The sequence below is a fragment of the Hypanus sabinus genome, chromosome 10 (assembly GCF_030144855.1).
Source record: "Hypanus sabinus isolate sHypSab1 chromosome 10, sHypSab1.hap1, whole genome shotgun sequence".
NCBI lineage: Eukaryota > Metazoa > Chordata > Chondrichthyes > Myliobatiformes > Dasyatidae > Hypanus > Hypanus sabinus.
In genome coordinates, this window is record NC_082715.1 from 111554934 (window position 1) to 111580667 (window position 25734).

General features: G+C 40.9%; 1 protein-coding gene across 1 annotated transcript in view; it reads left to right on the top strand.

The window, feature by feature from the left end:
- LOC132401348 (dynein axonemal heavy chain 8-like) overlaps positions 1-25734 on the top strand; it is an 895336-nt gene that overhangs the window by 692687 nt on the left and 176915 nt on the right. Inside the window, exons 62-65 of the mRNA XM_059983478.1 lie at positions 755-877; positions 7533-7663; positions 8410-8563; positions 16442-16606. Coding sequence (XP_059839461.1) covers positions 755-877; positions 7533-7663; positions 8410-8563; positions 16442-16606 — 573 coding nt within the window. The remainder of the gene's footprint in view (positions 1-754; positions 878-7532; positions 7664-8409; positions 8564-16441; positions 16607-25734) is intronic.

Genomic DNA, 25734 nt, shown 5'->3' on the forward strand with positions numbered 1-25734 from the left:
GCACAGGAAAATAGATATGCTTTTATGATCATCAAAAGACAATAAGGTAGAAATTGTTTACAACTTTTTTAATGTGGTATAGCGCCATAACAAGGAGGCCATGGCCACCCACAATTTGGCTTAAAACTATTGTATATTTCAATAAGAATAAACTCTTCTCAGACTTCTCAGGTACAGGTATTTATTTTAACTGACATTTCGATGACTAACTTTGCCATTTTCATCAGGGATGATGCCGAGGGATATCTAGTCTGTTGGTATTTATACCCCTGTCACCCTTCCCTCCTGATTGGTTAGTACTCATCCCATAAGATTTCCGCTGTTGAACCTTGTTTACAATCGAATTCCAGTTCTTACTCAGAGCAAGACCCTTGTCTTTGTTAAAATTCTTTACCTCTAGTTTTATTATCAATAGGCTGCTTAAGAGGGTGAACTATGTTGGCCTCATGCAACCCACACAAAGTGCTGGAGGAACTCAGCAGGTCAGACAGTATCTATGAAAAAAGAGTAAACAGTCGACATTTCGGGCCAAGACTCCTCTTCAGTAAAATGTCAACTATTTACTCTTTTCCACAGATGCTGTCTGATCTGCTGAGTTCCTCCAGCGTTTTGTGTGTGTGTTGCTTTGAATTTCCAGCATCTGCAAACTTCCTCGTGTTTGTGATTTACACTGGCTTCATGCCTTTTTGTCTATCATTATCCTTGTGTCGTTTCCTCCGTGATATCCTAATGATCATAAATGAATATGTTCCAGGTACCAAGCTATGAATTCCTGACTGAAAAATTGAAGTTTTATCAGGCACAACATAATGAAGGTGTTCGATCAGGATATTTTGATCTAGTCTTCTTTAAAGATGCAATGACACACCTGATGAAGGTAAGATTTTAAAATTCTATCCAGCTATGCTTAAATAAAAATAAATAAAATTAGAACTTATGTAGGAAAATAAAGTTTCATAAATGCTTCTGTTTCAGAATTTTGGGTTTTGAGACATTGCAATTAGGATCTATTCAATCTTTGATCCCCAGTTTAAGAATATTTAAATAGGTTGCACTGTTCCTCACACATCCTCTTTCTCAGTGCTACCCTTTCTATACTATTATCATCCAAACTTCTCAAGATATTTGTTGTCACCATATTAATCTTTTAGTGAAATGATTTTCTCTACATATTTCCCTAACATCACTAATGTTATCAACATCTTGGATATTAAGCTTTTCCATTTACAATTATAAGAACTACAGGACACTATAAAGGTAATATGAAATATAGATTTCAAGCATATTTCAATGACGTAAAAAGTCAGATGACCATCTTTTGGATTTGTAGTGAGTGGATATTCACTTCTAGTCATTTGTTTCAAGGTTAATTGGTGTAAAGTAATGTTCTGTTACTCAGTTAGCTTCCTTGTGATTTTACTTTTTTTTCAATTGCACCATCAGTTGATGCCCTGCCACTGAACTATACATAATTTTTTGGAAAACAAAGGTGTGTTTCATATCTGCATTAAATAGTAATATAAATAACCATTATCTAGTGAAAAGGTCTAAATGATGCTTTCTGCTAAACTCTCCACCATCCTATCAGCAATGTGGAAGTGCAATTTGTGAAGATACGGTACCTTCTGTACCTAATAAAGTGGTTACTGAGTGTATGTTCATGGTCTTCTGCTGCTGTAGCCCATCTATTTCAAGGTTCAACATGCTGTGTATTTCGAGACGTTCTTCTGCACACTACTGATGTAATTCATGGTTATCCGAGTTACCATTGCCTTCCTGTCAGCTTGAACCAGTCTGGCTATTCTCCTCTGACCTCTGTTACGTACCCCGTAACTAGGTCACTTACCAGCAAAGATAGAGAGGTCCGTTGAAGTCTGATGGTAGTATTTTTAAAAGTCTTTATTTATGAAGGGGCACAAAAATAAGATTAATACAAACATTCAGATAAAATACGTTGTCACTACACAATCTACAAGCGTGGGTTTAATAATAACCATCAATAAGAAACAGCTCAATCGTTTGTCTAGGGGATAATATATTGTCCGATGGAAATATGAAAGTCACTCAGTTCCTGCAGGCTTCAGCCTTTGGGGATTGCTGGGTTTTCACTTGTTGGAGAGAGAGAGAGATTGGTGAGAAAAGAAACTTGCCCGGGTCTTTTATGAAGCAAATCTGTTTAATCAGGGGAGCAGGCTTCCCCGTTGTTAGCTAAAAGCTGGTTTCCGTGGTTCCAGCCATGATTCCAGCCACGGAATTGAACACACATGGCTTCCTTCAAATGGCTTCCCACTACTACGGGATCATTAGCATTTCTTCTGGTGCGTCTGAAGGGGTTGTTCCCCCACACCCTCTTTTATACTTCCTCACGGGGTCTCAGATGTCAATCAGGTTGGGATGATGCAATCTCTCTCTCAACCAGCCCACTTTGCCCGAGGGCTTGCACGTAGCATAGTCCCCAATCCACAACCGTGGTCTCCAGGAGACAATGGTCAATGTCGCGTTATTTTGCATCACTGGGGAACGAGGCATTCGGCACGTCTCTCTCTCCCATTTCCTGGGTCTACTGACCCCCTCTCAACTAGTGCTCTTGCGATTCTCACAAAGGAGGGGGCTGTGGGCATAACATTTCTCTCATTAACAAGGAGTTTTTGTCCCCAGAACTGCCACTCACTGGAAGTTTATTGTTTATCGCACCATTCTCTGTAAACTCTGGAGTTCAAAATTCAAAGTACATGTATTCTTTAAGTATGTATAAATTATACTACCTCGATATAGGCAGCCACAACACAAGAAACTCAAAAGAACCAATCAATAAACAATCCAACAAAAACACTATGTGCAGAGGGGGAAAAAAGAAATCATGCAAACAATAAAAGTAAACAAGTAGCGCTTAAAATGAAAGTGATTCCTCAGACATGAAGCCTGGAGCAGGCCCACCATCTCAGCCTCATTACAGCACATAGCGGGGTAAACGTCGAGGAGCCTGCAGACATGAAGCCCAGAACAGCAGGAGCAGGGCCAAAGCCTCAGCCTCAATGCGGCGTAGAGCGGAGTAAAAGTTGTGGAGCAACAAGCAGAACCAGCCTGACCCTAGTCTCTGGCCCCGGCACCCGGCCTTTTGAATTCATCTGGCCTGACGTTTAGGTGCTCCAGACATCAGGTCATTCCTCACTCTAGGAACTGAGCCCTGTCACATCAATACTTTCTGGGGCTGGACCCAACTGCCATGTTTTGGGCCATACCCAACCTTTCCAAATCAACCTGACACCTGGATCGATCAAACCTCGCTTTCAGTTTAGGTAGACAGGCCCTGAATCTGCATCTCCTCCTTTTCTTCTCTCTGGTCACCCTGCCTTCTTCCCAAATATGTCTTGACTTCATCTCACACCCACACACTTCGACCTTGATTCAGCCTTCACTCACTGCTTCATTATTTGCATTGATCATTTACACAAATTTATTTACAGTGAAAAATTTTATTAATAAAGTATTTCATTTTTATTCTTGTTTTGTGAATCACCAGTAAGTTGTCACTCACTCTCAGCAATGCCATCTTAAACTGGAAGAGAATGTTGTTCATGAAAATCCCAGGAGATCAGCAGTTTCTGAGATACTCAAATCACCCTGTCTGGCACCAACAATCCTTTCCACAGTCAAAGTCACTTAAATGACATATTTTCTCCATTCTAATGTTTGGTCTGAACAACAGTTGAACCTCTCAACCATGTCTGCATGCTTTTTTGCATGGAGTTGCTGCCACATGATTGGCTGATTAGATACTTGCATAACAAGTAGGTATACCTAATAAAGTGACTGCTGAGTGTAGATATAGTTTTGATAGAATTATTAAATTTGCACAATAGAAATCATCCCATTGTGTATCCATTCTCTTTGCTGAAGAAATCTTAAAACCAATCACACTGCTTTACTACTTTCATTGGTCAGGTGCTCATTAATTTCGTCTGGTTAAAACTTCTATCCCTTAATTGTTGCTACATTGATAAAGCAAAGGGAGTAAGTTCAAAACAAGGGATTTAAAATTTGAACAAAACCAAAAGCAGATACTGTATTTAACGGAAGTAAATTTGAATATTTGATTAAAAGATGTGATGGTCATTGAGCAAGGACAGGTACTAAAAGAAATCCAAAAGAGGCAATGTGAATATTTATTATTTAGATTTAATTGTCCTTGAGATAGTGTTGGTGAGTGACATTTTGGAACTGCTGAAGTGATCGTGGTGATGATAGGAAACTTCAGAATTTATACCCAAGAACAAAGTTATATTAACAAACCAACAAATCAGAATGAGGTAAGACTTGGCATCTGGTAGTGTTCCTATGTACCATTTGTCCTTGAGAGGGAATGAGCATGGGGAGTATTGCTGAAGAAGTCTTATAAAGTTTCTGTAATGCGTTTTGCTGGAGGTAATATACTTCTACTCCAGCTATGCTTTGATGTTGGAAGGAGTTGACAGTCAGTGCGGTGGTTGGGATGTCTGGTGTTGAGCTTCCTTTTGGAGCTTCACATATTCAGGCAAGTGGAACGTAATTACATATTGAGTGTAGAATCATTTTATTTAATTTTTCAGCTTAATAAGGTTGGTTTCTCAACTTTGTTAATCACTGGTGTTAATCGGAGCATGTCTTTCTTCACTTGTCATTGGACTACATTTGGTCTCAAGGTTTAACAATAATAGCAGAATAGGTAAAAATAGTAAATGCTGTAAATTATCAGGTCAGGCAGTATATTCAGAAAGAGAAACAGTTGATAGACCATAGAACAGTTCAGCACAGTAACAGTCACTTCAGCCCACCACCTCTATCCATTCAAGGTGCCAATCTAAACTAAACCCATTCATCTACAAATGGATTGTATCCCTTTATTCCCTGCCTGTTTCTGTGCTTGTCTAAATGCTTAAACATTGCCATCATATCTACTTATGCCACTTCTGGCAGTATATTCCAAGCACCTACTGTTCTCTATGTTAAAAATAAAGCAAGCTAACTTCAGAACTACAGGCCTATGAGCATAACATCAATGGTTGGAAAGTAACTGGAGGAGATTCTGAGAGACAGGACTTAACTACATTTGGAAAAGCAAGGTTAGATTATGGATAATTAGTGTGGATTTATGCATGGGACATTGTGTCTCATGAACTTGAACGAGTTTTTTGAAGAGGATTGACAAGAGCTGGACTGTAAATTATTAGTTGTCAACATGGAATTTATCAAGGCTTTTGACAAGGTCCAGCATGGTGGGCTAGCCTAGAGGATGAGCGCAATTGAGATCCAAGATATGCCAGCCACCTGAACCCAAAATTAGCTTGATGGAAGGAATCAGAGGATGGTAATGAAAGATCGTTCTTTCAGATTGATGGCCTCTGACCCAGTGGTATGTCATAGGGATCAGTGATGGGCCCACCGATCTTTATCGTCTATGATTTGGATGAGAATATAGTTGGGAGTAAGTGTGTGGGTAACTTCAAAATTGGTGGTTTAGTGGACTGGAGAACATTATCTAAGATTAGAACAGAACTTAAATCAACTGATAAAGTGGGCCAAGGAATGACAGGTGGAATTTAATTCAGACAAGTGTGATGTGTTGCATTATGTTAAGTTAAAAGAGGGAAGGACTTGCACAGTAAATGGCAGGGCCCTAGAGAGTGTTGTAGATTGGAGAGACCTCAGGTAGCATACATTGTTACCTGAAAGTAGCAACACAGGTCGGCAGGGTGGCTGCCTTCAGTGGTTAGGATATCGCGTTCAAGAGCTGGGACATCCTGTTCCAAATGTACAAGGTGTTGGTAAAACCACACTAAGTATTGTGTGAAGTTTTGGTCATCTGTCTAGAGGAACAATGTGATTAAGTTAGAAAGGGTGCTGATAACTTTCACAAGTACACTCAAAGGCCACTTTATTAGAGATATACCTGTATATAATAAAGTGGCCACTGAGTATTCATGCTCTTCTGTTGCTGTAGTTCATCCACTTCAAGATTCAATGCCTTGTGAGTTCAGTGTTACCCTTCTGTACACCACTATTCTAACGCATGGTTATTTGGATTACTGTCACCTTCCTGACAGCTTGAACCAGTCTGTCTCCTTTGAGATCTCATTAATGAGGCATTTTTGCCCATAAAACTTTAGACAGTTATGAGTAAAAATCCCAGGAGAGCAGCAGTTTCAAGAGATATTCAAACCACTGTTTAGCAACAACAATCGTTCCAGAGTCAGAGTCATTTAGATAACATTTCTTCCCCATTCTAATGTTTAACCATGTTGGCATGCTTTTTGCATTAAGTTGTTGCCAGATGATTGGCTGATTAGATATTTTGCATTAATGAACAGGTATTTATGTGTACATAATAAAGTGATTACCTCATGTTTGTTATCAGAATTATAGAGCTTGAATTATAAGGAAAGACTAGATAGGCCAGGGCTTTTTTTCACTGAAGTGTAGGAGATTAAGGGTTTTTTCTCAAGGTATATAAAATCATGAGGGACATAGAATGGTCACAGTCATTTTTTTCCTCAGGGTTGGAGTGCATAAGTTGAAGATGAGAGAGCAAAGGTTGCCCCTGGAGGACAGTCTTTTCATACAGAAAGTGGTGGGTATATGGAGGAAGTGGTAGAGGCAGGCATAATTACAAAGTTTAAAAGATGTTGTGTTAGGTACATGGATAGGGATATAGTATGTCAAATGCTGGCAAGCTCAGCTCAGGTAGACAACGTAGTCGGCACAGATGAATTGTGCTGAAGGCCTTGTTTCCATGTTGTATCACTCTATCTCTTTTAAATTTTCCCCCCTCACCTTAAACCTATGTCCCCTAATATTAGACATTCCCAAACTAGGAAAGGACTGGTATCTACTCTGTTTATGTCTCTAATAATTTGATACACATTAATCAACCTTTAACATTCCATGAAAGTACTTCAAGTTTGCCCAACCTCACCTTATTGCTAATACTTTCCAATTCAGGCAATGGCCCAGTGAATCTATTTTTTACTCGATGGGTCTGTGAAGTGAATACAGGGAGTTAAGAACAAAGTTTAAAAAGCAGGACATCAAGGGTAATAGTCTCTAGATTATTTCTAGTGCCAGATGCAGGTGAGCATGAGAACAAAAAGATATGGCAGATAAATATGTGACTGAAGAAATGGTTTTTTGAAATCTTTTATCAATGATTTACATGGGAGGATCAAGTGTGTTATATTCAGGTTTGCTGATGATAAGTCATTTTGACATCTATAGCTTTAGCTTAAAACTTATTTAGCAACCGTGTCTAATGGGTTTACTCTTGGTCAGTTTACTTATGTCCTTAAATCATGAACCTTAACTGGGTACATTCTTTGCTTGGTCACTGCGATCAATTTATGTTCCTAAGTGGATTTGTCCAAATATGCTTTACATATAAATTATGTGTTTGTGTTGATTTTACTTGATACTGAAGCAAAATAATAGAGCTACTTATTTAGTTTATTAAAGGCAGAGAATAATTATACCTCTGACAGCAAGAAAATATCATTTTGTAGATATCTCGTATAATCCGCACAGATTGGGGAAATGCTCTACTAGTTGGAGTTGGTGGTTCTGGAAAACAAAGCCTGACAAAGTTGGCATCCTTCATTGCTGGATATAAAATCTTTCAGATCACTTTAACCAGGTACGGAGATAATTTGAAATAGTTTTATATTTATTCATTGTTGTAGAGCCTTTCACACATTGCCGGCATTGCATATTGAGCAATGGTTCTTGGTTACGTTGAGTTACAAAACTCCTATGAATACATCCTTCTGCATTGGGCTCCCTCAACCTGCCTACCCTACCTGGGGATGATGGATATTATCAGCCAGGAAAACTGCCAACAGTGGAAAAAGAGCTCATTTGTGCATCTTTTTCCTCACTGAAAAGCTAACATCATGGGAATATCCAAGGGCCAAGCTTTGTCAAGCTGAATTCCAGCAAACTTAATCATTTTCACTTATGACATGAGCTAAAAGTAAATGAAGCAATAGTGCTCTCTCATGAGAGAGAGAGAGACTAAACAATTCACTTAGCTCCCAACAATGTTCTGAGTTTCATCATTAAACAGAAATTTAACTCATAAATTAAGTTTGTGCCAACTTGAATAGAAACAAGAGGCAAGGTATTCTACGTGGATTCACATGCTGGATTTCCATTGTCATCTTGCTCCCTGCAATGCACAGACGAGAGCGTCTTGCATCTGAAAATGATCTTTGACCTCATGCTCTAAGTTCCAGCTAACTTTCTTAAATCGACCTTTAGGCAGCAATTCATGTATCTTTTTTGACGATGAAGCATCTTGAAATAGTTTTCTGTGCTGAAGGTGAATGTATATGCACATTGTTGTTTCTGTTATAATGTGCTTCTTTTGATTAATTTTTTCAGAGCATACAATGCTAGCAATCTGATGGATGACTTGAAGATACTGTACAGAACAGCTGGGACAGAAGGGAAGGGCATCACTTTCATATTCACTGATAATGAAATCAAGGAAGAGTCCTTTCTTGAATATCTCAACAATGTGCTCTCTTCAGGAGAGGTACGTTGCTTCTTAAATTTTGTACAGCACATCTCTGTTCTTCATAATTCCTGAATTTCATTACTGTTTGGCATGCTTACCTTAAAAGGGGAATGATTTTAAAGTGACCTGAGGGGCAACCTTTTCACATAGAGGGGTGGTCCACACATGAGACTTTAAGGCAGATTTAAATACTCTATTTGTGATGTTTCATTAACTATAACTGGCTTAAAAATGAAATAACTTATGTCCAAGGTGAGCCAAATGTCAGTGACAAAATACTTAATGAACCAAGAATGTTAGTACATAGTTATATATTCTAATTACTGGTGGAAAGAAGTAATTGAAAAAGGTTTAACTTCACTCAGATGAAAGGGAATCTGGCCTGGATGAGTGGATGCAAAGACTGACAGGTAAAACTTCTATGAAAAATTAAAGTTCCTCAATGAAGAAATGTAGCAGAGCTAAATGACAATGGAATTTGGACTGTTATAGCATGTGAAGGCTGAGACTAGACCTAACGCGAGTCTAGGTTGAAGCCCTATGACAAACAGAACCACTTAATTATGGGTTAGGCACATTTGAACCATAGATCCATGATAACATTGACAAGAATTCAAATTCATATTTATTTATCAGATATATGTCGAAACATACAGTGAAATGTGCCATTCACATTACAACCAACACACCTAGGGAGAGGCTGGGGACAGACCACAGTGTCGCCATGTATTCTGGTCCCAGCATAGCATGCCCACAATACTCAGCAGAACAACGCAGAATGTAAAATAAAACAGAACACAACAAGCAACAAAACAGCAACAGCCAAATAAGCCCCCTTCCTTTCTCTCACCCTCACTCCCACATATACAGACAGTTCTCTAACTCCAGGATAGGCCTCTGGACCTCCAGTTACCGGTCTCCAACCTATAGCTATCAGACTTTGATTTCCAGACTTCCGATCAATCTTTGAGCTTTGACCTTTGGTATTGACCCCCAGGCTAGCCATTGACAAGGTCCCAAACTCAAGGGTTGAACTTCAGGCTCATTGACTGCCTGCCCTCATGCCTCATTGTGTCTATATTCACATGTGTAGTGTATTCAATATTTCAGTAATATTTGAGTAATTTTGTAAATATATGGTTTGATTAATAATTTTGTTTAACTATTTCATTATGGGTTATACGTAGGAAGTGTGTGTGGCATATGTCATTCTACCACCACGCCATTTGTATGCACCTAACTAAAGAAAAGAAACTCGGTTCACAAGTATCCTCGGCTACCATGTTTTTCTTTTGACTAATTTCTGGAGTTACAAAACATCACAGTGGGGCCGAGAAAGTTTTAAATCTACCTACTTCTTAAAGCACAGCACATTTTCTTTAAAAGGTGAGAGAAATGTTAGAATTTTTTTTAATTGGAAGAGGAGAAAGAGAGTAGAGTTTAAAAAGGCTGAAAATGGTTGAAATTAACAAGCAACAAGTATGGCCATGGGCTCATAAACAGTGACTATTGGGTGATATTATTAATAAATTTTAATAAAAGCAGAAATGGCTGGCTACATTGAAAAGATAGATGCATTTAATTGGACAACAGACAACTGGATGATGTATACTGAGTGAATTGAGCAGTACTTTAAAACAAATGAAATAGCTGCTGAGAAACAAGTTCCAGTGTTGCTGAACAGAATAGGTGCAAAGCATACAGTTTTGCTTAGAAATTTAACTGCTCCAACCAAACCAGCCAAAATGAGCTTTTCTGATATTGTGAGCGTAATGCAGGAATATTTAGAACTGAAACCATGGTTGATTGCAGAATGCTTTAGGTTTCATAAGTAGAATCAAAAGGAAGGGATGTCCATTTCAGCTGACGTGGCTAAATTGAAGAAATTGTCTGAGCATTGTCAGTTCAGTGATGGGCTTAACTGAGAGTTCTTTTAGTTTGTGGAATCTTACAAGAAAGCATTCAAAAACACTTGTTAACTGAAGCACAACTCACATTTGAAACAACAGTTGAAATAACTGTATCAATGAGAAAGCAGGCAGAGACACAATTGAGTTGCAGTCAGGAATGAAAATGAGCATAATCAAAACTGCAATGGCTAAACAGAAACGTGCCTGGCTGAACAAATTATGTTACTGTTGTGGCAGGGGCCCACATACACCAGAACAATTCAGGTTTAAAGGTGGAACATGCAGAAAACATATCAAAGTAGCACACATACAAAGAGCATGTCAGGCAGACAAAAATAAATGGTCTGCATAGGGAAGAGTAAAAGAGAAAGAGTCAAGTTGCAGTTTCTAAAAGAGCACTGATCTGCATACTGTTGATGTGACACACTGAGAGAGTGACACAGGACTGGGCAGCCTTGAGATTTACAATGTGATAATTAACAGGAGACAAGCAATATGACTTGCCCTAGAAGTCAATGGTAAATTAATTAAAATGAAATTGGAATCTAGCTCGGCTGTTTTGGTCATTCCACAAAATGAGTTTGAAAAGCATTTCAAAGATACTGAACTTAAGCATGCAGATATCCAACTAAGAACATATACTGGAGAAAAGTAACCCCTGTTGGAATGACATTCATAACAGTGAAATACAACAACCAATAAGTCACATCGAGTTTACTTGTGGTAAACAGGAGGGCCAGCACTGTGAGGACATGATTGATTGAGACAACTACAACTTGATGGGAGATCATCACCATTTGCATGCCACATTCCCTGCAATAGAGTCAATAAAGCAAATTAAGAAAGGTACTGTATGATGCCACAGCAGAGCTCACAGACTGTATTGGAAAAGTCAAACATATCAAGGGTAAAATAGTAAACACAAGGAAATCTGCAGATGCTGGAAATTCAAACAACACACACAAAATGCTGGTGGAATGCAGCAGGCCAGGCAGCATCTATAAGGAGAAGCACTGTCAACGTTTCGGGCCGAGACCCTTCGTCAGGACTAACTGAAAGGAAAGATACTAAGAGATTTGAAAGTAGTGGGGAGAGGGGGAAATGCGAAATGATAGAAGACCGGAGGGGGTGGGATGAAGCTAAGAGCTGGAAAGATGATTGGCGAAGGTGCTACAGAGCTGGAGAAGGGAGAGGATCATGGGACGGGAGGCTTCGGGAGAAAGGTTGGGGGAGCACCAGAGGGAGATGGAGAACAGGCAAACAACTAAATATGTCAAGGATGGGGTAAGAAGGGGAGGAGAGGCATTAACGGAAGTTAGAGAAGTCAATGTTCATGCCATCAGGTTGGAGGCTACCCAGCCAGTATATAAGGTGTTGTTCCTCCAACCTGAGTTTGGATTCATTTTGACAGTAGAGGAGGCCATGGATAGACACATCAGAATGGGAATGGGAAGTGGAATTAAAATGTGTGGCCACTGGGAGATCCTGCTTTCTCTAGCAGGCCGAGCATAGGGGTTCAGCAAAATGGTCTCCCATTCTGCATCAGGTCTCACCAATATATAAAAGGCCACACTGAGAGCACCGGACACAGTATACTACACCAGCCGACTCACAGATGAAGTGTCGCCTCACTTGGAAGGACTGTCTGGGGCCCTGAATGCTGGTGAGGGAGGACGTGTAAGGGCAGGTGTAGCACTTGTTCCGCAGACAAGGATAAGTGCCAGGAGGGAGATCAGTGGGAAGGGATGGGGAGGATGAGTGAATAAGGGAGTCGCATAGGGAGCAATCCCTGCGGAAAGCAGAAAGAGGAGGGAGGGAAAGATGTGCTTGGTTGTGGGATCCCAATTGAGGTGGTGGAAGTTACGGAGAATTATACGTTGGACCTGGAGGCTGGTGAGGTGGTAGGTGAGGACAAGGGGAACCCTATCCTAAGCGAGGTGGCAGGCGGATGGGGTGAGGGCAGATGTGCGGGAAATGGGAGAGATGTGTTTGAGAGGGTAAAAGGGTAGAATAGTGTTAACTGAAAATGTCATGCCCAAGGTTTACAAAGCCCGCCCGGTTCCTTACACCATCCATGATAAAGTAGCCAGTGAACTAGATTGCATGGAGGCTGAAGGAATTCTTTCCAGATTGAGTGGAGCCTATGGGCAACGCCAATGGTCCCAGTAGCCAAGAAGAATTGGTCTGTCAGGATCTGTGAGGATTTTAAGGTCACATTCAACCCAGGACTGAAAGTAGATCAATGTCCTCTGCCCAGAATAGAGGATATCTTTGCAAAACCCTTCAGCAGGTGGACTTAGCTGAGGCCTACCTATATATGGAGGTGGAAGAAGATGCCAAAGTGTTTCTCACCATAAACATTAATAAAGGGCATTATTGCTAGAATGCAGGTTTTCAGAAATAAAATGGCTTGAGGCATTATGTTTAAGAAAAGCTGTAACAACTCATTTATTGTACTCCAAACACTGAACACAAAGCATGATTTTAAAAAAAGCTTTACGTAATTACGACATCACGTCAGACCAGCCTCTTAAAGTAAAACCCCAACTACATGTTTGTGGTTGTCGATTATGTATATTTCCACCAATTACATTTCCCTACAATATTCGGCTTATTTCTGGGGTCACATCTGCACCTGCACTCTGGCAGTAAGCTATGAACCAGCTGCTGCAAGGCTGCACAGGCATTCAGTTTTACCTGGATGACATCATTGTTACTGGTAAGGATGACAAGGGACATCTCCAAATTCTCAAAAGTGTTAAAAAGATTAGAAGATTATGGGCAATAAATGTGAATTATTTAAGCCAAGCATCACATACTCTGGTCACACCATTGACACACAAGGATGACATAAGTCTGCTGAGAACACTCAAGAAGTTTTGGAATCCCCAATGCCAAGGAATGTGTCATGGTTGTGGTCCTTTTTAGGATATGTTAATTACTATAAGGAAAACCCCAACGCATTCTACAAGTATGTGAAGGGCAAGAGGATAAGACGTGAGAAAATAGGACCAATCAAGTGTGACAGTGGAAAAGTGTGTATGGAACAGGAGGAGATAGCAGAGATACTTAAAGAATACTTTGCTACAGTATTCACAACAGAAAAGGATCTTGGCTGTTGTAGGGATGACTTACAGCAGAGTGAAAAGCTTGAGCATATAGACATTAAGAAAGAGGATGTACTGGAGCTTTTGGAAAGCATCAAGTTGGCTAAGTCTCCAGGATTGGATGAGATGTACCCAGGCTACTGTGGGAGGTGAGGGAGGAGATTGCTAAGCCTCTGGCAATGATCTTTGCATCATCAATAGGGATGGGAGAGGTTCTAGAGGATTGGAGGGTTGCAGGTGTTGTTTGCTTATTCAAGAGAGGGAGTAGAGATAGCCCAGGAAATTATAGACAGGTGATTCTTACTTCAGTGGTGGGTAAGTTGATAGAAAAGATGCTGAGAGGCAGAATTTATGAACATTTGGAGAGGCATGATATGATTAGGAATAGTCAGCATGGCTTTGTCAAGGGCAGGTTGTGCCTTATGAACCCGATTGAATTTTTTGGGGATGTGACTAAATACATTGATGAAGGTAGAGCAGTAGATGTAGCATATATGGATTTCAGCAAAGCATTTGATGCAAGGCTTATTAAGAAAGTAAGGAAGCATGGGATCCAAGGGGAACTTGCTTTGTGAATCCAGAATTGGCTTGCTCACAGAAGGCAAAGAGTGGTTGTAGACGGGTCATATTCTGCATGGAGTTCAGTGACCAGTGGTGTGCCTCAAGGATCTGTTCTGGGACCCCTACTCTTTGTGATTTTTATAAATGACCTTGATGAGGAAGTAGAGGGATGAGTTAGTAAATTTACTGACGACATAAAGTTTGGTGTGTTGTGGATAGTGGAGAGGGCTGTCAGAGTTTGCATCGGGACATTGATAGAATGCAAAACTGGGCTGAGAAGTGGCAGATGGAATTTAACCCAGATAATTGTGAGGTGGTTCATTTTGGTAGGTCAAATATGATGGTAGAATATAGTCTTAATGCTAAGACTCTTGGCGGTGTGGAGGATCAGAGGGACCTTGGGGTCTGAGTCCATAGAACACCCAAAGTTACTGCACAGGTTGACTTTGTGGTTAAGAAGGCATACGGTACATTGGCCTTCATCAACAGTGGGACTGAGTTTAAGAGCCGAGAGGTAATGTTATGGCTATATAGGACCCTAGTCAGACCCCACTTGGAGTACTGTGCTTAGTTCTGGTCACCTCACTACAGGAAGGATGTGGAAACTATAGAAAGGGTGCAGAGGAGATTCACAAGTACGTTGCCTGCATTGGGGAGCATACCTTATGAGAATAGGTTGAGTGAACTCGGCCTTTTCTCCTTGGAATGGTGGAGGATGAGAGGTGACCTGATAGAGGTGTATAAGATGATGAGAGGCATTGATAGTGTGGATAGTCAGAGGCTTTTTTCCAGGGCTGACCCTTTTGTAGATTGACAGTTTCCAAAACACATTTATTTATCCTATCCTCTGGATGGTTCATGGTGGAATAATTTACAATGATATACTCCAAGTGCTGAATTGATACAACTTTACTTTTTCACATTGATCCTGACTAGATGTTGTCCATGAGACCTTTCATCACTGTATTTCTTTGTTTATGGTTCCCAGCATCTCTTTCTAGTCAGTGTGTTCTCCCAAAGTTTGATGGGAAACTTGAAATCCTATCTCTTTCGAAAGTTTTGACAGGATTGATTTGGAAAGGATGGTTCCTCTTGTAGGAGAATATGGAACTAGAACTCACTCTTTAAAAATAAATTGCCTAATGAAGACAGAGATGAGACAGTTTTCTTTCTCTCACAGGGTTGTAAATCAATGGAATTCTCTTCTTCCATTGGTGATGATAGAAAGTCTGAGGCAGAGGTCAATAAATGATTAGCATGGTGGGGGGGGGAGGTTGGATGGTAAAATATTACTGTGGGTATATAAAAATCAAAGAAGCTTTGGGGAGGCTCAAGGAGAGGGGTAGTGACCTACACTTACTCCTAATTCATATGTTTGTATTAGCAGCAATTTTAAGGATGGGGTTGTGGCTGGGTCAGCATGGTGGAAAGTTAATGAATCCAAATTGGCGGAGCTTAAATGTCAATGCAAGTACAGTTGCCCTGCCTTATCTGCAGGGGATTGGTTCTGGGACCCCCTGTGGATACCAAAAAATGTGGATGCTCAAGTCCCTTGTTTAACCTGTCTCAGTGCAGTGGACTTTAGGACCCGGCGGAGCTCAGGACCCGCCACCCATAGTGTTTCTGTCACGTTGATGGAAACCAATCACGATTAAAAATAAAGTGGAAATAATAAAGTGATCAGAAAGAGGTGAAACGCCATCGGTCATTGGAAAAGCGTTAGGCTACAGTTGGTCAGCGATCAGAACAATTTTAAAAGATAAAGTGAGAATAATGGAGCATGTGAAAGGCCCTGTCCTGATGAAAGCTACAATTATTATTAAGCAATGCAGTGGTTTAGTTATTGAAATACATACATTTCTTAAGTGTTTTATATGCATAGAAAGGTAAAGTATGTACTATATACTAAGACAAACATTTGACTAACTGATGCTAAATAATACCGGATGTACCTGTTCCAACTTTCTTACAATATCTAATACAAAGTATATGCTATGTAAATAGTTGTTATACTGTATTGTTTAGGGAATAATGACAAAAAAAGTCTGTACATGCTCAAACAACAAGTGCTGGAGAGGGAACTTCCGGGTTTTCCTGACCCACGGTTGGTTGAATCCGCGCATGCGGAACCCGTGGAAAAGGAGAGCCAACTGTACCTTAAATACAGATAATTTGCTACTGCAAATATTTTCATATCACAATAAGCATGGCTAAACAATAAGCTCCATAATTCTAAATATATTATAATGACAATAAGCTTCCTGATGAATCAAAATTGCAGCATCTTTCAACATTTTTTGCATTGTTCTCTTTGATAGGTATCAAACTTGTTTGCTCGGGATGAACTTGATGAAATTACTCAATCACTGATTGCACCAATGAAGAAAGAGTCACCTCGGATTCCTCCCACTTTCGACAATCTATATGAATATTTTATACGAAGAGCTAGAGCAAATCTACATGTTGTCCTCTGTTTTTCTCCGGTGAGTGCCTCATCTATATTATAAACTATATTAAGTAAGTCAAAATTTTATTGTGTTGGAAACATTGTGGAGAAGGGATTGATGAACACCTGAGCACAAGGGACCAAAACCATTTTATCCAGGAGCTATTAGTATGAGTGCAGTGCATAATTTAGATACATAGATATAACTAATTTAACATACAATAGAAATGGCTAATTTAAGGAGCTCCTCACACCAGAGGAGTGGCTCTGGAGTCCCAGAAAGTCCTCCAGATTCAAAGTGATTAATATTGGTTTACTATTAATACATATGCCAAGATATAGCTTTTGTTTTGCATACCATCCATATTTTTTAAAAAAGATTCAAAGGTACATTTATTATCAAAGTATACTTCTCTGAAATAATTCTTCTCCAGGTAGCCATGAAGCCAAGAAAGAAATGAAAGGCAGCACACTCATTAACCCCCAAATCCATTCTCCCAGCACAAAAAAAAACAAACAAAACAGAATAGGTACATTGACCCCCAAATCCACCTCCCCTGCACAAAAAAAAACAAGGAAGATCGGGCAACAAACACCGAATATATATAAAAAAAACTGTAAGACCGGGGGTGGGGTGGTGGGGATAAAGGTCTATAGTCCAAGCCCATATACAAAACGCAGAAAACCTGGATAATATTCTCTGGGCACAGTGCCAGGCTCTCCCCTCTCCAGTAACAGAATGATCAAAAGGCAAGTAGCTGGCGCTCACCCTTTGGATTCACTTCGATGTTTCAATCATCCTTGTTGTTTTAATCGATACACAATGCAAGCTTTAATCAGTGAACTGGAGTCAAATATCAGCTTGCAACCATCCCACAACCTGTCTATCATAAGGTTCATGCACACTACCTTTGCCTCACGGAATCCTCTCGAAGACTGCAGAGCGCTGAAACACCCAAACAACCTTCAAACAGCAAATCACGGGGTCCAACAGATCCAGAATTATATTCAGTCTTATCAATCATACCATACATAATTACACTGAGGTAGTAAGAAGAATACCATGCAGAATAATGTTACAGTTACAAAAACGTACAGTGAGTGTAAACAATAAAATCCAAAGACCACAGCAAAATAGGTTTGGGAGGTCATCTTTTCATCTTTTAGTGCTCATGAGTCTGGTCAATAGCTTAATAACAGTGGTTAGAAGCTGTCTTTGAACCTGGTAGAATATGCTTTCAAACTTGTGTGTCTTCTACCAGATGGGAAAGAGAAGAGGAGAGAATGATTGGGTGGGAGAAGCTTTTGATTATGTTAGCTGCTTTTCCAAGGCAGCGAAAAGTGTTGATAGAAACATGGAGGGGTATAACAAAAAGGGGAGTTTACCAAAAAGGTTAATATCAGGATTGATGATTTCCCCTCCCTTAGAAATTGTTCCTACTATCACAGAGGTTTAATGTTTTCGCATGAAGATTAGAATAGAATATAGCGTTAGGATGGTATCAAAGTTAAATTAATGGACAACAGTGAGAGACCTAGATTAGTAAGGGATTTTATTTCAATCAACCATAGTAATGTAGCAGTTAGTGGGATGCTATGAAGCTTGGGTCATCAGAATTCGGACTTCAGTCCTGGCATCCTCTGTAAGGAGTTTTTAACATTCTCCTAATGGAACGTGTGGGTTTTCTCCAGGTGCTCTGGTTTCCTCCCACAGTCCAAAGTTGTACTGGTTAGTAGGTTCATTGGTCATTGCAAATTGTCCCGTGATCAGGTTAGGGTTAAATTGGAGGTTGTTAGGGGTTGCTGGACCACACGGCTCAAAGGGCCAGAAGAGCTTATTCCATGCTGTATCTCTGAATAAATGAAGGAAGCAAGGCAAAAACTTGCTGGGTTCTTGCAGGGAAGAACCTTTCATAGAGAGCAATATGAAGGATGATGGATAGATCAAGCAAAAGAGTGTCATGAAATTGGGAGACATGATAGATGGAGGCAGACAAAAAATAGATGAAGCCAGGAGGGGGCAGGAGAGAGTGAAGGTGGGGACCAGAACACTTGAGGGAGAATTGAAAAGCAAATGGAACCAGGACTAAATGGCAGAGCCAATGGGGTGAAACTTGTGTGGGCGGTAGATGGATGGAACCAGGAGAGAAAGGGGTATGGAAATAAATGATAGGATGTTAGAGCTGAGTACAAGATTGGGTAAAGAATAAGGGAATTGAGAAGGATCAGAAAGGGAGAGAAGAGTGAGAAGCCGGAGTGAATAGGAGGTGAGGGTTACTTACTATGGGAAGCAAAGGATGAAACATATAGTCATGGCAGAGATTTTTATATCTTCCTTAGGCACATGTGGGGTACTGGAGGGGATTAATATCCCGAAGTGCTTACCTACTGAAACTTAAGCCATTTGTCCTGCCTCTCAAGCAGTAGTAAATCAAGGTAATTGGACTTGCTGTGTTGCCTAGAAGACATTTTGCCACTCATCCAAGAGGCTTCTTCAGTTCTGATCAATGGTGGGTGGTTTTCCAGCTTATAAACTGGGTATAACAATCACATGAGGGTTGTTAAGAGTCATAGAGGTAATAGACCATAAGACAGGAGCAGATTTAGGCCATTCAGTCTGCTCTGCCACTACATCATGGCTGATCCTGGATCCCACTCAACCCCATATATCTGCCTTCTCACCATATCTTTGATGCCCTGACCAATGAAAAAACAATCAACTTCTGCCTTAAATATACACACAGGTTTGGCTCCCCACTGCAGTCTGTGGCAGAGCATTCCACAGATTCACTACTCTCTGGCTGTGCATTCTAGTTCTGGATACCCCCACCATAGGAAACATCCTTTCCACATACACCCTACCTAATCCTTTCAACATTTGGTAGGTTTCAATCAGTTCCCCTACATTCTTATAAATTCCAGTGAGTACAAGCTCAAAGCTGCCAAACGCTTCTCATATGTTAATCCCCTTCTTTCCCAGAATTATCCTCATGAACTTCCACTGGACTCTACAATGACAACACATCCTTTCTGATATATGGGGCTCAACTGTTGACAATACTCTAATGCAGCCTGACTAGTGTCTTATAGAGGCTTGGCATTATCTCTTTGCTTTTATATTCTATTCCCCTTGAAATAAATGCCAACATTGCAATTGTCTTCTTTACTACACATTCAACCTGTAAACTAACCTTCTGGGAGTTTTGCACAAGGAATCCTAAGTTCTTCTGCATATCTGATGTTTGAACCTTCTCCCCATTTAGATCATAGTCTGCACTATTGTTCCTTTTACCAAAGTGTATTACCATATATTTCTCAACACTTAATTCCATCTGCCATTTTTTGCCCATTCTTCCAATTTGTCTAAGTCCTGCTGCAATTGCATTGCTTCCTCAGCACTACCTACCCCTCCACCTATCTTCATATCATCTGCAAACTTTGCCAAAAAGCCATCAATTCCATTATCTAAATCACTGACAAACAACGTGAAAAGCAGTGTCCCAACAGAAATGTTAGGACTGCATTATAAGTGGCTGATAAGTGGTGCTGTACCCCACCTCCATGAGATCAAAACCCATGAGGTGCAAGCCTTCACAGAACGCATCAACTCGATGGAGAATAAGATCAAATTTACATGAGAAGACATTGAGAACAATAGACTGGCCTTTTTAGACTATGCAGTACTTATCAAAGAAAATGGACATCCAGATATTGAAGTTTACAGGAAACTAACTTACACAGATCAATACCTACAGTTTGACTCTTATCACCCATTATAACATAAGTTGTGGGTTATCAGAATACTGCATCACCACGCTGAGAATGTGCTCATCAATATTAAAGACAAGGAGCACAAGTATTTGAGAAAAGCCTTGAAAGCATGTGGCTACCCTGACTGGGTCTTCTTCAACACAGCAACAAAAAACAGCAGAAAGAAATAAGGAGCGAAGAAGACAGTAAAACATAGTCATCCCATATGTGGCTGCAGTTTCAGAGAAAAGGATTTTCAACCTACAGCAAATCCCTGTGTTTTTCAAACCCTATAAACACTCAAACAGAAACTTGTCCACCCCAAGGATCCTACACCCAGACATAAACAGGGCAATATTGTATATGCTGTCCAATGCAATGAGAACTGCACAAGTTGTATATTGGTGAGACAAAACAACCACTTTACAAACGGATGGCCCAACATAGAAGGGGTAATTCCTCAAGTCAAGATTTGGCTGTATATCTACGCCTAAGGACAAGGGACACTCCTTTGATGTTAACAATGTGCACATTTTGGACAGGGAAGGTAGTGGTTTAAAAGAGGGGTTAAAGAAGCCATCTTTGTCAGACTGGAAAACCCATCCCTGAATAGAGGAGTAGACGACTTACAATGCAGTCCTAACATCTCTACCCCAGCATCTCCAGAACAGTTCACACTTCCATTCATGCAGAGATAATACTAATAACCCTCTCGTTATCTCTACGACTGTAAACAACCTTCATGTGAGTGCTATATCTTTGAATAACTTTATCTTTTATAAAGATATAACTTAATCTTTTTATACTAAAAACTACCCACCATGGATCAGAACTGAAGAACTGAACAGAACTATCTTCCACAGAGGAGTCCTAACCTGCTGAGTATTTCCAGTGTTTCCAGTTTTTATTTTAGATTGCCAGTATCTGCAGTTTTATTCTGACTTTCAAGAATCTAACTTTGCCTTAAAATACTTAAGGAATGTATTTCTACTATCCTTTGAATAGTACTCTGAGGAAAAAAAGAAAACATGTATTTTAAAGAATGACTACTAAAATCAGAAAAATATAACTCAAAATCTGACAAAATATTTCAAAGGATTTGGAAGCTTGAACCATACAGAATGAAGCAAAGTGCAGAACTATAAAAATGTCCAGAGCCAGCAACCAACTGCTTAATTATCCCTTTGGAAAAAACTCTACTAGTGAATATTCCATGCTGTTCCCTTTGTTCCATTGTGTGAGGTTAAAATGGACTCAGCAGGAATATTCCCACAAAATGGCAGTAGTGGGCTTCAAGTCAACTCCACATACTTCCATTTAAGCATGCCCTACCAGGAATGAGTTGTAGTGGTCCAGCCTCTGGCACAGAGGTTGAACCCTCAACTAGAAAGGGGAGGAGGGAAGAGAAGAGAGCGATAGTTTTAGGGGATTCTATAGTTAGGGGGGCAGATAGGAGATTTTGTGGGGCAGATCCGGAGTCTTGGATGGTATGTTGCCTCCCTGGTGCCAGGGTCCGGGACATCTCAGATCGGGTGCAGGCTATTCTTGAGAACGAGGGCATGAACCCAGATGTAGTGGTCCACGTAGGGACCAACGATGTAGGTAAGGTGAGTGAGGGGGTCCTGCTTAGAGAGTTCAGGGAGTTAGGAGTGAAGCTGAAAGGCAGGACCTCCAGGGTGTCAATCTCGGGATTGCTACCTGTGCCACGTGCGAGTGAGGCGAAGAATAGAATGATTATGCACATTAATACGAGGCTGAGAGCATGGTGCAGGAAGGAAGGGTTCAGGTTTTTGGATAATTGGTCTTTGTTCCAGGGACATTGGGATCTGTTTTGAAGGGACGGTCTACATCTGAACCGGAGGGGTATTAACATTCTTGCAGGAGTGTTTGCCAGTGCTGCTCGGGGGGGTTTAAACTAGATGTGCAGGGGGCAGGGATCCAGATCCAGAGGGTTGGTCAGAAGGAGCATGGGGCTAAATGTGTAGAAGGTTTGGGTGATCTTGAGAAGGTCATCAAAATTCAGGGTGCAATTAGCCTGATGGAAGTTCAAGGAGCTGGGTTAGGTACAGTAGACAGTGTTTTAAGCAAAGAGAGGAGGAATGGGCTAAGAATTCTATACTTGAATACGCATAGTGTCAGAAATAAGACAGATGAGCTTGAAGCTCAGATGAAAATGGGGAACTACGATATTGTTGGGATAATGGAGACATGGCTGCAAGGGGATCAGGCCTGGGAATTGAGTGTACCAGGGTATACGTGCTATCGTAGAGACAGAAATATGGGAAGAGGGGGTGGGGTGGCCCTGTTGGTGAGAAATGAGATTCAGTCCTTAGCAAGAGGTGACTTGGGAACAGGGGAAGTAGAGTCTGTGTGGATTCAGCTGAGGAACAGTAAGGGTAAAAAGACCCAAATGGGTGTTGTGTACAGGCCCCCAAACAGTAGCGTGGATATTGGGTACAAGTTGATCAGAGAGTTAACATTGGCATGTGCTAAAGGTAATGCAGTCGTTATGGGAGATTTCAACATGCAGGTGAACTGAGAGAATCAGGTAGGTGCTGGACCCCAGGATAGGGAGTTTGTGGAGTGTCTAAGGGATGTATTTTTGGAACAGCTTGTGCTTGAGCCAACCAGGAACGAGGCTATTTTGGACTTGGTGATGTGTAATGAACAGGAATTGATAAGTGATCTTAAAGTAAAGGAGCCATTAGGAAGTAGTGATCATAACATGATGAGTTTTTATCTACAATTTGAGAGGGATAAGGGCAGATCAGAGGTGTCAGTGTTGCAATTAAATAAAAGAGACTATGGAGCCATGAGGGAAGAGCTGGCCAAAGTTAAATGGGCAGATGCCCTGGCAGGAAAGACAGTGGATCAGCAGTGGCAGATATTCTTGGGCATAATACAAAAGATGCAAAAGCAGTTCATTCCAATGAGAAGGAAGGATTCAAAGAGGGGGAAGGGACCACAGTGGTTGACAAAGGAAGTCAGAGATTGTATAGCATTAAAGAAAAAAGAAGTATGACAGGGCTAAGATGAGTGGGAATACAGATGATTAGGAAAGTTTTAAGGAACAGCAGATCTTAACTAAAAAAGCAACACGGAGAGAAAAAATCAGGTATGAGCTCAGTCTAGCCAGGAATATAAAAGGGGATAGCAAAAGCTTTTTTAGCTATGTGAAGAGGAAGAAGATAGTTAAGAACAATGTTGGCCCCTTGAAGAATGAATTGGGAGAAATTGTTATGGGAAACAGGGAAATGGCAACAGAATTTAATGCGTACTTTAGATCTGTCTTCACCAGGGAGGACACAAGCAATCTCCCAGATGTATGGATGGGCCAGGGTCATAAGATATCAGAGGAATTGAGACAGATTGACATTAGGAAAGAAACAGTGATGAGTAGACTGGTAGGACTGAAGGCTAATAAATCCCTGGGTCCAGATGGTCTGCATCCGAGGGTTCTAAAAGAGGTGGCTCAGGAAATTGCGGATGCATTGGTAATCATTTTCCAATGTTCCTTAGATTCAGGATCAGTTCCTGAAGATTGGAGAGTGGCTAATGTTATCCCACTTTACAAGAAGGGAGGGAAGGAGAAAACGGAGAACTATCGCCCTGTTAGCCTAACGTCAGTTGTGGGGAAGATGCTTAAGTCCATTATTAAGGACGAAATAGTGGCACATCTTGATGGCAGAAATAGGATTAGGCCGAGCCAGCATGGATTTACCAAGGGCAAATCATGCTTGACTAATCTGTTGGAGTTTTTTGAGGGTGTAACAAGGATGTTAGACGAGGGTAAGCCAGTGGATGTTGTGTACCTAGATTTTCAGAAGGCATTCGATAAGGTGCCACATAGGAGATTGGTGAGTAAAATCAGAGCTCATGGCATTGGGGGCAGGGTTTCAACATGGATAGAAAACTGGTTGGCAGATAGAAAGCAAAGGGTAGCAGTGAATGGGTGTTTCTCAGACTGGCTGGAGGTGACTAATGGGGTACCACAGGGCTCTGTATTAGGACCACAGCTCTTTACGATTTATGTCAACGATTTAGATGAGGGGATTGAAAACTATATCAGCAAGTTTGCTGACGATACTAAACTGGGTGGCAGTGTGACATGCGAAGAGGACGTTAGGAGAATACAGGGAGACTTGGATAGGCTGGGTGAGTGGGCAAATACTTGGCAGATGTCATTCAATGTGAATAAATGTGAAGTTATCCACTTTGGAAGCAGGAACAAGAGGGCAGAGTATTGTCTGAACGGTGTAGAGTTAGGTAAGGGAGAAATGCAAAGAGACCTAGGAGTCCTAGTTCACCAGTCAATGAAGGTGAATGAGCAAGTGCAACAGGCAGTGAAGAGAGCAAATGGAATGTTGGCCTTTGTTACAAGGGGAATTGAGTACAAGAGCAAGGATGTCCTTTTGCATTTGTACAGGGCCCTGGTGAGACCACACCTGGAATATTGTGTACAGTTTTGGTCTCCAGGTTTAAGGAAGGACATTCTGGCAATTGAGGAAGTGCAGCGTAGATTCACTAGGTTGATTCCTGGGATGGCAGGGCTGTCTTACGCAGAGAGATTGGAGAGATTGGGCTTGTACAGGCTGGAATTGAGGAGATTGAGAGGGGATCTGATTGAAACATTTAAGATAATTAAAGGATTTGATAGGATTGAGGCAGGAAATATGTTCCAGATGTTGGGAGAGTCCAGTACCAGAGGGCATGGATTGAGAATAAGAGATCAGTTATTTAAAACAGAGTTGAGGAAGAGCTTCTTCTCCCAGAGAGTTGTGGAGGTGTGGAATGCACTGCCTCGGAAGACGGTGGAGGCCAATTCTCTGGATGCTTTCAAGAAGGAGCTAGATAGATATCTGATGGATAGGGGAATCAAGGGATATGGGGACAAGTCACGGACTGGGTATTGATAGTGAATGATCAGCCATGATCTCAGAATGGCGGTGCAGACTCGAGGGGCCGAATGGTCTACTTCTGCACCTATTGTCTATTGTCTATTGTCATGCAGTTGTGAGCCTCAGTGTTAGAATGACTGGTTAGTGAGGATATATTTTTCCTCTGACTAACAGATAAACTGAATGGGAGAATTAATTAAACAATGTGAATGGGGATGCCCTGTTTTTACAGGAAGTGGTTGTTTTGGGACTGTTGAGATCAGTCAAGAACAGGTGAGCTAAGCAGTGAAGTCTGGATGAGATTTTTGACAGAAGTGAAAAGAAACAAGAAATTATCATGTATAAGGTAATGGACAGCACAATGCAGCAATGGGGTGAAGAAAGAAATGCAGAAGTAAGGAGTAATGTGAACGACAAAGGATGACAAGACCTGATGGAAAAAGATGCACAGTGCCATTTGGATTGAGAACACTGCTCAGTCCTACCCCTCCTACCCCATCAGCAGAAACAACAGAAC